An 11,660-nucleotide genomic window follows, 5' to 3' on the forward strand; every position below is an offset into this window, starting at 1 on the left:
TATGTAAGGAAATATAAAGTAGTGATCTAAAAGCTTATGTTTCTTTACGGAAGGAGTACTTGCGTGTCAAAATCTTTTTTTTATTTTATATTTTGAAACAAGCAATTGTTTTTTAACAGGCTGCTAAAATGTTCGGCAGGGGAGTTCACGGTCGGAGGCCCGTGGACCGTGGTGGGTCCGACACACACACGGTCGCTCATCCAGATCTCGTCACATGAAAATGCAGCGGGCGCTCTTTGGTTTGTCACGGGAAAGCTTTTTTTTTTTTTTGAGGGATTTGTCACGGGAAAGCTACAGATATCTACCCATTGGTACGTACCGTTCACCAGCTTTTGTCTTGCACTCGTTAGAATTCCCCGCACCATGGTTATATTTGTTCTTCTTTGGCGAGAAACACAAGGTGACATGACACGCGGGAGTAGGTTGGTTCCTTCACAGTTCACACAGAGCGAACGTACGTACGTACGTACATGCGCCATCTTCTTTTGGTTTCTTCGACCTCAAGGAAAGGAAAGGAAAGGAGGGCAATACAGCACAGGTCGATGAACCCCAAAGCCGCTACCATCTTTACACGAGTGCGCCCCTGCTTTTCTTTCACTTATAATCAGTGGGAGTTGTAAAGCAAAGGAGGAGGAGGATAATGCCTAGCCAAGGAAGGGAGCCCAACCTAGCAAGATATTCCTGACCGAACAACTTGGTCACGATTGCACACGTTCACAGAAAATATTGGTACTCCTTATTTCACAAGTGTAGACTAGTCTCATTTCATGCATCTAGCCTTAGTTTTTTTCATTCACAGAAGAAATTTTCATCTATTTTGGCGTTTTAATTCGGCAGACAAGCTGATCCGGATACAGCTCACCAAAATCCAACCAAGAAAAAAGAAAACGAGCTGGTGGTACTAGTAGTACTAAATTCCAGTGCTACTCTAGGCACAGACACCCGGCCGAAAGAAACCAACAAGCGTGTGCCGGACCAGGAAGGAAGAGAGGCACCTCACCAACCAAGAGAAATCTCCTCGCCTCAACCAAGACTCGACTTGCTGGCTGGCCTCGGCCACTTCGATCTCTCCACCTCTCGAGTAGGGTATAGGAGTACCAGGGGTGGCGGGGCCGAATGGTGGTCTCCGTGAGCGCGGGCGGTGGGGTGGCGGACGGGTTGCCGACTCTGGGTTCGGCCTCCTCTGCCCGTTCTTGGCCCGCTTGATGATGCCCAGGTGAGCATGGTTGATAAGATATAAGATGCCTGTAGTTTTCAGGCTGTGTGTGAGAGTGCAGGCGAGTTGCTTGTGTGTTTGCCTACCAAGGCTCGCATCAAAAAGATACGTGCTGCGTGACTCACATGGTGCTCCCATGGAAGGCACCGGAGCTATTTGCCCCAGATTTAGTCAGTGTTAATGTGTTCAGGGTGTTTACTCGAAGTAGATGAGCCGAGTTAATAGTTTCTTTTTGATGAAACCGAGTTAATAGTTTCTTGGTACTCTTGGATGAATGTCGCTCATAATTGAACCCAAGCTGCTAGTCTTTATCACCCTCTATCTATAAACTGGACTTCCCCATCTCTGCTTCCAGTCTGTGCCCTATGAAAGTTGGATCGTCTCTTCTTTCTTGATCATGATATATAGAGTTTTTGTGTGTTCTTTTGATTTGTCAATGTATTGTCAGTACCCTGGGAAACATCACGTACTCAAGGTTGCTTCATAAAATGAGTATGATATGTTTGAGCTTTGGAGCTAATGTTAATGGACCCGAGTATCCAGCGAACGTCAGATTTTTAGGCATTTTCATGGCAAGTTGTGTAACTTGTGTTTGCAGAGGATGGCAAGTCTAGTTGGCGAGCATGGCAAATCCGCCTCGGTTCATTTTTTTTCCAGGAAATTGCCATGCTTGCAAACTAAATTTGCCATCCTTGCACCAGTATAAATTGCCATGAAAAATGTTTGATTTGCCATGCCTATAAATCCGGCGTCAGATTTTTAGCATTTGCGATGTTAATTGCACTCAGAGACCAATCAATTGCTTATAACGGCTGTTTGTCTTATACATTATGAATAAATTGGTCGTTTGGACTTCCTGAATTCTGTAGATAATCTTCTTTTAACATTCTTATCGATGTTGAATTAGGTTTTTATGTTGCTGGTCTGGTCTATGAGCTGCAAGTGACTGTCCAGTTGTCGGTCAGGTAAACAATCTGTAACTCGGTGTTTAATTCTCGTATAATGCTATAATCATTGAAGGCAGGGATCTCTACATGATCTTGTGCTATTTTGTTACATTTTAGTGAAGAGATTATGTTAGTACTGTATTCAATTTTTTTCTGGAGTGCCATCAGCACTTCTTGGTTTCTAGTAAAGCCATTCTTGTGTGATTTACTTGAATAACCTTTATGTAACTAGCCATTTAATTCTCTTTTTGGTAACCTTGATAATGGCTTTATGTGTTGTTACCAATTTATTATTCAATCTCTTTATTTGTTTATGTCTAAAAATATCACCGCAGTCCTATTATTTCTGAAGATGTGCAGCAAGGATGACCTAATGCTGAAGTGTGTCCTGGTTGCAGGGAAATCAAAATGTCAACAAGTGAAAACTTACGGGTGGAGTTATTGTCCAGGACCCCGCCTTTTGGTTTGAGACTATGGGTTGTGCTTGGCATAAGCATTTGGGCTGCAATTCTGTTTGTCCTAGGCCTCATATGCTTCCTGTTGGTATACTGGAGGAGACGAGGGAATCATCATGATATTGCTGAGCCTGAAATCCCAGATGTAACCAAAGAGATTGCAGTAGATGAAGTTGGTAGCCGAGCTTTCGTGGAGAACATCAGTGCCCCAGAAAGTCACATCTTTCCAGTGAAGGAGAGAGATCCAGAGAAAGAATCGGGGAAAATGTTCGCTCACTTGATTACGAGCAAATCAAGTGATGATCATAATTTGATTGAGTGCAGCTCGCACCAATATGATAGGGCCCAGGAGTTATACTCTGGTGATGAAGGCAGTTCAGCATATGATAAGAGGGAGTACTCTCAGTGTGCCACCATGTCCATGTCTCCTCGAGCTGGTCTCCCAGAGTTCTCTCACCTGGGTTTGGGTCATTGGTATACTCTCAGAGAGTTGGAGCATTCAACAAATGGGTTCTCTAATGAGCATATCATTGGAGAGGGCGGATATGGGGTTGTTTATCATGGCCGTCTTATAAATGGAACTGATGTTGCAATCAAAAAACTTTTTAATAACCTGTAAGAGACATTAACATTGATTCTTACCATAAAGAATAACTTCTTATAGACCACAAAATTACATGCCTTGAGTAATATATTATTGACTTCTCTGAAATCTTCGTATGGTTTTCCAGGGGCCAGGCAGAGAAAGAGTTCAGGGTCGAAGTTGAGGCCATTGGTCATGTTAGGCATAAGAATCTGGTGCGACTTCTGGGTTACTGTGTCGAGGGAAGCCACAGGTGAATCTTTGTTTACACACTCTGTTAACCAGACTTTTTATTTTCTCTTCCATTCACCAATATTCGTCAAGCTGTAGTCCCATATATTTGTCTTTCGCGGATAGTTACATTACTATATATTTTCATGTTTATTCTTTTATTCCCATCACATCTCTTGAGTTTATTTTTTAAGTTCTTTAGTTAAAAGTTGTAGATAGCAATTTGTATGATTGCAAGGCATGCTTTCAATGTTTATGTACAATGCATTAATTACCAAAATCTTGATACAGTTTAGCTAGCAGACTTTGTCATCTCAAATCTACTGAGGAAAATTGTATATAATCGGATACCAACACTAGCTCCACATAGTATATGCAACATTGTTGTCTATCTCAAAATCAACAAAAGTTTTCAGTTGTTATCTTAGTGTGCTCGATGCTTATTATGTTGTTCAGTTGTTTAATGTTGAATATGAGTATCAAGGCATCATTTAGAATCATTTTACGAATTAGTAACTAGTAAGAGATTTATGATAAGCATTCATCCACTTTATATGCAGTTCAGGTACCAATGCTGTTTCAAGAAACATTTATGTAATATTATCATCTTTAGTTCGCCATTTACCTAAAAATATATTTGAAGTTTATGTATATGCTTGATTTATGCAGTCTGAATCACGTCTTGCTAATATTAAGTCGAGCCTAGTTGACAAGATACTGCTTCGCTCATAATTGATCTTACATGACCAATATTTGCTCATAACAGTTGCCTGCCACAGTCATGTCCTTATGTTATTGTGGATTGAGTATTGGCATATTGTAGATAGCTTCCTATCTCCTTAGGGCATCTACGATGGTGTTATCTTGGCAGTACCATGTAGATTGTATGATGAACGAGGAAAAAAGGAGTTTGCCTTCTCTTAGCTAAGAGATGATCTTGATCTCTTAGCAAGAAATAGAAGACATTTTTCACCATTATACGAGATGTCTTGTCTCAATCACACATTTCCTTGTTTAATTTTAATCATCCAATAATCTGAGGAGCATTGCTACAGATAACACTAAAAGATAATCCATTGTACCATATGTTCTTTTACTGATCTAGATGGTGTGGAATGAATAAGAAAAGACTGTCTTGGTGCACTAGCACCAACCCGCCCATCAGAGGTCAACTCATGTGAGGCGCAATTATTTCACGGAGTGACTGGTTGATCCATTTTTTTCCTCCTTAGGTATTAAGTCTGTTTTCTTAAGGCAATACAAGTATAACCTTGTAAAGTTTATATAAGTGCATATGAACACATGAAAGTCTATTTGCTTGATCGGTGTATATAGTACCTTTGTGTAACAATTACTATTTGCAGCCACTACAATTAAGTAACTCTTCTTGCAGGATGCTTGTCTACGAATACATCAGCAACGGCAACTTAGAACAGTGGTTGCATGGTGCGATGCGTCAACAAGGTGTTCTTACCTGGGAAGCCCGCATAAAAATTACCCTTGGCATTGCTAAAGCGTAAGTGATGTCCTCTTCTTGAATTTGGTGTCTTTCTTCTATATTGGGTCCTCTTTCAACAAATCATTCTGCTTGGCAGACTGGCTTATTTGCATGAAGGCATAGAGCCAAAAGTTATTCACCGTGATATCAAATCCAGTAATATCCTTATTGACGAAGAATTCAATGGAAAACTTTCTGACTTTGGATTATCTAAGCTCTTGGGTGAAGGGAAGAGCCATATAACTACTCGAGTTATGGGGACTTTTGGGTAAGCTCTTATTGTCATGCTCCCATTTTTTCCCCACTGAGTTGCAGAAACTGGAGAAACATTGATATCCAGTGAACCCATTTCCCTGAGTTGAATTATCCATTAGGAATTGATAAGGTAACAATCTATTAACTCGGTTGCATTGTTTTCAGCTATGTAGCCCCTGAATACGTAAATACTGGACTGCTAAATGAAAAGAGCGACGTGTACAGTTTTGGGGTACTACTCTTGGAAGCGGTGACTGGAAGGGATCCTGTTAACTACAGCCGGCCTGCCAATGAGGTGAGCACGCACAGAACCAACCCTGTAGCGGCCATGCATGCCTCAAACATATATACCTAGTGGTCACTCATGTTTCTTTCCAAATCTTGTGGTTTTTAATTGGGGAAAGATATGCTGATATGGATACCCTGCAGGTCCATATGGTGGAGTGGCTTAAACAGATGGTTGGCAGCAGGAAAGCAGAGGAGGTGGTTGATCCTGAAATGGAGGCTAAACCAACTAAACAGGCTCTCAAGCGTGCTCTCCTAGTCGCGCTCAAGTGTGTAGACCCCGTTGCTGGCAGAAGGCCTACTATGGGTCAGGCCGTTCGTATGCTCGAAGCAGAGGATGGGCTATCACGGGAGGTTTGTACTGAGTACTGTCTCTACTTTATTACTACTCTATGTGTTAAGTGTCAAATTGCAATAGTCTGAACTCTCATGTCTGATGTCACTGAAGGAACGGAGGAAGAGCCGGCCGGCGCATGTCGATGGTGGAGACACCTGACCTGGATTAGCAGTCCAAGGCAAAGCCGCGTGTGTTGGAATTGCTTGCGGTAAGGAGTATCATCTGGGACGTAAAATGTAAATAAAGCTTTCGCTGGGAAAAAATGAAGATCAAATAAGCCTTCTGCTTATGATCTTACTGGATGGTAGATTACTATGGTGGGAATCCACATTCCACAAGAGTAATTCCTGATCGCGACTTTGACCTTCCAAAAGTCGCTGAAACAGCATATGAATTTTCGAAATGTACAGCAAGTAGGCTGATAGTACTGGGTAGCGAGAACTTGTTTGCCAGTACATTTGTATTTATCTATTTTTTAGTTGATCAAGTCCTTAGAGCAACTCCAACGTGCCGACCCATTTCGTCCGCGCGTGTCCGTTTGGTCAAAACGGACACAAAAGTCAGCCCAACGCGCCACCCAAACGAACGGACATCTGCTTTTCGTCCGCCCGACGACTCATTCCTGGCTCAAATTTTGGCCTCATTTGCGTTGGCGCGGACATGAAGCGGTCGCGCGCGACGTGCGCCTACTCCTCCCCTTGGCCCGCCAGTCGGTGGCACAACGACCATCATTTTCCTCCACTTTCCCAAAACACTTCCGCCCGCACGCGCTCCCAACCGCTCGCCATGGACGACACGCCGACCCTCAATGCCGTCGTCGGCCTCGCATCCCTCGCCTTGTCCGGCCTCACCTTCGTCGCCTCCGCCAAAGGCAAGCCCAGCGCGCCACGCAAGACTGCGGCGCCGCCCAAGAAGTAGCTGACGCCTGAGGAACGGGCCGTGCAGCCGGCCAAGAGGAAGGGTCGGAGGCACGCGCCAAAGCTCGAAGCAGCGGCCGTCGCCGCCCTCTCCGCCGCCGCACAACAGGAGGAAAGCAATGCCCGAGTCGCCACAACAACGAGGGAGGCCTTGCTCTACGTAGGGTTAAACCCTGGCCAGCACGGGCTCGTCAGCGTCGCCGTGGCCGCGGCCAGCATGTGCTCGTCGGCATTTCTTCGGATGGTGCTGCTAGAGTCGCCCCGCACGTCTGCCACACAGCCGATTCCCGACTTCCATGTCTATCCGCAAGCCTTCCGCTTCTTCGGGGAATGCTTGCCGGAGATGAGCGTGGTGGCTCCGCCCATGCCCGCGGCCGCGCCCATGGCCTTCGACCTCAACGCCACAGAGGTGGCCGGTGCATCATCCTCCGGAGGGGCGAGGAAACGCCCGCGGGAGATACCAGCCAACATGCTTCCCGGCGCCTGCAACCTGTTTGACAGAGTGCCGGCCGCCGGTGATGACAAAACGGCCAACTGTTTCATCATCGAGAACATCATCTTCGAAGGCGGTGGGGGGGTCACAGTTTGGCGCGTTAAAGCGCCCTCTGCTGCTTAATGAACAGATGTCCCAATGGGCCGAACTTCATAGGATATCCGGTGCTGCCATGAAGGATGTCATAATCCGGTTGTGGCCAACCGAGCCTGCACGGAATAGCTATTTCGGTTTGGTGCAGAAGCTTGTTGACGCGGTGCCGCGTATCGATGCTGTGAAGCGGTCAACGTGCATTGAGGGTGCACGGATGGCCTTCGCCCGAGTCAAGACATTCTGGGGGAAGATGAAGGCCGTCGATGTTGCGACGAAGAGTCCACCCAAAGGCAGGGACCGTCCGGAACCGGAGCATTATTTTGAAGACGTCCTAGGGGCCACCCGCTTGATAGAGGGCCAATGCTCGAAAGACATAATGTTCGAGTGAAGTGTAAGATAATTGTAAAAGACAATTTTATAGTTAATCTATTTATATGTTTTTGCTTGAAAGTTTGAATTCCTCCTGTGCGGCCGTTTTTTATATAAACTGAAAGTTTTCCAGTCGTCGGCTTCAGCCCCCTCGTAGGAAGTACGGGGGTGTTCGGAAAAGCATTTGATCACTCTTTATCCAACGTCTTGGTCCCTGAAGGAGGTGATAATGCGGCGAACCAGGCAATCGGACTATAGGGCGTTAACGCTTTCACTTAGCCATAGGAGTTTTATTGTGGGGCTACGACATAGCCCCTGGTATGTATGCGGCATAGGGTGCCTTACATTTTTGATCTTGAAAAAGATCCCTCATGTTACACGGAGAATCGCTAAAGATTCCAAGAAGTCGTCAAGTGGTTGACCAGCTCTCGCCGCATCATGACAGTCAGTTTTCGGCTTTCTCTACTGAGGTGCTCATCCGGTTTAGACCAGGGCACAATCGCAGTAGTTCTCCCTTTACTACCCTAGCCGATAGAGCGGAACATAGGGTAGCAAGCACAGGAGCCGGGCAACCCAACTATTGACCCAAGACAATGATTCGGAGCTGATGCATATAAGGCCAAACTTGCGACGCCGAAGTGCGCTGTAGAGCTGTTCGGGCTTTTGCTGGCAACTCATTTGTTCCCATACCGAGCCCCTGGCAGTTTATACCAGGGTATATTTGTGAAGCAAACGTGGCAGCCATATTCCATGGCGAGACAACATGGATGATTAGTTCGGATATGTTTTACTGGGAACTGAGCGGTATGCCAATGATTACTTATGATATATATAAAAGCCATCCTCCCGGCTATTGGACATGCTCGGGGTTGGAGGCGGAGGAATAGGCATAGTACAGGCTCGAGAAATAGAGAGTGTGGTCTACCAAAATTTATTTTGGACCTCCTATCGCACGTTTGCGCCGCCCGTCCTCGGTGGGGGGAATCCTTGATGGAAATAGCCCCTTAGGTGAGTATACGGATCCGGACTCCGATAGAGCCAGTTCCGACGTTTATCCTGTTCGTCATCTGTTTTTAAAGGATAGCCAAGGAAGAAAAAATAAAAGGGAAAATAAATAAAAAAATGTTACTGGGGTGTTTGCAGGTTGTCTGTATTGTGCTTCCGCCAATGCCCATGGTATCTTGAGTGCGTAATGATGTATGCGCGGTACAAATTTGGTGGGTGTACGAAGTGGGCGGCGGAAGCCGGGTTGCTATTTCCGTTCTGGGAGTAGTTGATCCTCCGGTGGAGATTGCTTCTTACCCCTGCTGCTTCATTGGTGAACCTTTCTGTCATCCCTGTCGTTTGGCGGCCTCCTTCCCCTGTGTTCGGCGTTGAGCTTGCCGGCTTGCTTAAGGACCCAGCAGTTTCTGTTAGTATGATTGGCTGGTTTATCGGGGTGGCCATGAATCTGGCAGGGTCGGTCCAATATCCTGTCCAGGTTGGATGGTTCGTCGCGATTCACCTTGAATGGCTTCGTCCGCTGACCGGGCTTGGGATTGCTGAATCCGGCGTTGACCGCTGCGTCGCGTGATCTTTCGTTATCATTGCGACTGTTGTATTTGCTTCGTGGTGGCTTGCCGTTACCGTCTCGGATTTCGGAAGTGCCCGGGTCGCTAGCACTGTTGCTTCTGCAAGCGAGCCAGTTGTCTTCCCCCGCGCAAAAGTGGGTCATCAGAGCAGTGAGGGCTTTCATGAATTTAGGTCCTTCTTGGCTGAGGTGGCGTGTCAGCCATTCGTCCCGGACGCTGTGTTTGAAGGCCGCAAGGGCTTCCGCGTCCGGACAGTCGACGATTTGGTTCTTTTTTACTAAGAACCGAGTCCAGAGCTCCCTGGCCAACTCTCCGGGCTGCTGGACAATGTGTCTTAGGTCATCGGCATCCAGTGGCCGGACATATGTTCCTTGGAAGTTGCCAAGGAAGGTTTCTTCCAAGTCCTCCCAGCTGCCTATGGAATTTTCAGGCAGACTGTTTAACCAGTGCCGAGCTAGTCCTTTTAGCTTTAGTGGGATGTATTTAATGGCGTGGAGGTCGTCTCCACGGGCCATATGGATGTGGAGAATCAAATCTTCTATCCATACCGAGGGATCGGTTGTTCCGTCGTATGGTTCAATATTGACGGGTTTGAATCCCTCGGGGAATTCATGATTCATTACTTCATCGGTGAAGCGAAGAGGGTGTGCGGCGCCTCTATGTTGGGCCACAATGCGACGTGACTCTGAAGGAGTCCATTTGTGGTTTTCGGCTCGGGCATGGCTAGGGTTGTCGTGTCCGAATAGGTAGCCGTCGTCATGTGTCGGGACATGCCCTCGCGATCCGTAGATCGATCTTGCGTGTCATGCTCTACTGTCCAAGTCGCGTCGAAGGTCGTCTGGACAACCACGAGCTGTGTTATTCTTGCCTTTACGGCAAGGTTGGGTGGTCTGGAGTTCGGCTTGAGTTGCCTCTTTATCCGGACCGGATTGTCGTCGACCTGCCGCATGGTGTGATAATGGTATGGGCTCCAACGCCTCGTTATCAAACTGAGGTAGCGATCTATGCTTCTGGTAGCTTTTGGCTGGGCCCCTAAGGCCGTATTCTTCGGCAGCCAGGACTTTGGTCCATCTATCATTGAGCAGGTCTTGGTCAGCTTGAAGCTGCTGCTGCTTCTTTTTCAGGCTCCTTGCGGTAGCTATTAGCCTGTGCTTGAAACGCTCCTGCTCGAGGGGTCCTTCGGGTACGATGAAGTCTTCGTCGCCGAGGCTTACCTCGTCTTCGGAGAGCGGAAGGTAGTTGTCGTCCTCCGAATTGTCGCTGGGCAGGGCCTATTCGTCGGGGCTGGCTTGCCCGTTGGCTTGTTCCTCCTGTTCGGATTTTGCTCCGACAAGGTCTTCATTGTGTTCGGCGTCGTCCGGGGTATTGTTTCCTCCGGTGCCGGTGTTCTGTCTTTTGGTGTATCGACCATGTACACATCGTATGAAGAGGTGGCCGTCCAACTTCTTGTGAATGGGTGGTCTTGGCCTTGCTCCTTGTCGGCATCGCCGTCCGAGCTGTCGATGTCTTCGGAGCCCAAGTTAAGCATGTCGGTTGAGTTTTCGACAGTAGCTATGAAGTGGGTGGCGGGTGGGAAGCAAAATTCTCCATCAGCCCCTAGTTCGAACCGAACATAGTTCGGCTGTGAGTCCCCTGCCAAGGACAGGTTTTTTAATGAATTTAGCATATCGCCCAAGGGCGAGTGTTGAAAGATGTCTGCGACTCTGAACTCAAAGATCGATAACCGATCCAACTCGGTGTCCGCAGGCATACGTGGTTCGGAAATTATAGCCGAAAAAGAGTCCGGAATTCCGTTGACGCAGATATTGCAGGGTGTTGAGTCCGTGCACGACTCCAATGCCACGGATTCTGTGGCCTCGGACGGCACGATCTGCCCCGGATCTAAGGCCGTTGCAGCAACAGGAACCATCTCCTGGGTGTGGTCCGATGACAGATTTAAGTCATGTTCATCGGAGCGAGGAGGAGCGATTGCCGCGGTCTCGAACCCATTGAAGATCAAGTCTCCATGGATATCCGCGACGTAGTTCAAGCTTCCAAATCTGACATGATGGTCAGGGGCGTAGCTGTCAACCTGCTCCAGATGGCCAAGCGAGTTGGCCCGTAGTACAAAGCCGCCGAACGCAAAAATCTGTCCGGGGAGGAACGTTCCTCCTTGGACAGTGTCATTATCGATGATTGAAGGGGCCATCGAACCTTTTGTCGACGGCACAGTGGAACTCTCAATGAAAGCACCAATGTCGGTGTCAAAACTGGCGGATCTCGGGTAGGGGGTCCCGAACTGTGCATCTAGGATCGATGGTAACAGGAGACGGGGGACACGATGTTTACGCAGGTTCGGGCCCTCTCTATGGAGGTAATACCCTACTTCCTGCTTGATTGATCTTGATGAATATGAGTATTACAAGAGTTG

The 11,660-nt window shown here is 47.3% G+C and overlaps 1 protein-coding gene across 1 annotated transcript; it reads left to right on the forward strand.

The window, feature by feature from the left end:
• The first annotated feature begins 363 nt into the window (after positions 1-363).
• LOC123078517 (probable receptor-like protein kinase At2g42960) lies at positions 364-7,340 on the forward strand. The gene is made up of 9 exons (XM_044501053.1): positions 364-454; positions 2,124-2,181; positions 2,562-3,233; positions 3,350-3,454; positions 4,826-4,948; positions 5,028-5,198; positions 5,351-5,480; positions 5,615-5,824; positions 6,753-7,340. The coding sequence occupies exons 1-9, from the start codon at positions 364-366 to the stop codon at positions 7,338-7,340; spliced, it is 2,148 nt and encodes a 715-aa protein (XP_044356988.1).
• Positions 7,341-11,660: the final 4,320 nt, after the last annotated feature.

The sequence above is a fragment of the Triticum aestivum genome, chromosome 3D, assembly GCF_018294505.1.
Source record: "Triticum aestivum cultivar Chinese Spring chromosome 3D, IWGSC CS RefSeq v2.1, whole genome shotgun sequence".
Lineage (NCBI taxonomy): Eukaryota > Viridiplantae > Streptophyta > Magnoliopsida > Poales > Poaceae > Triticum > Triticum aestivum.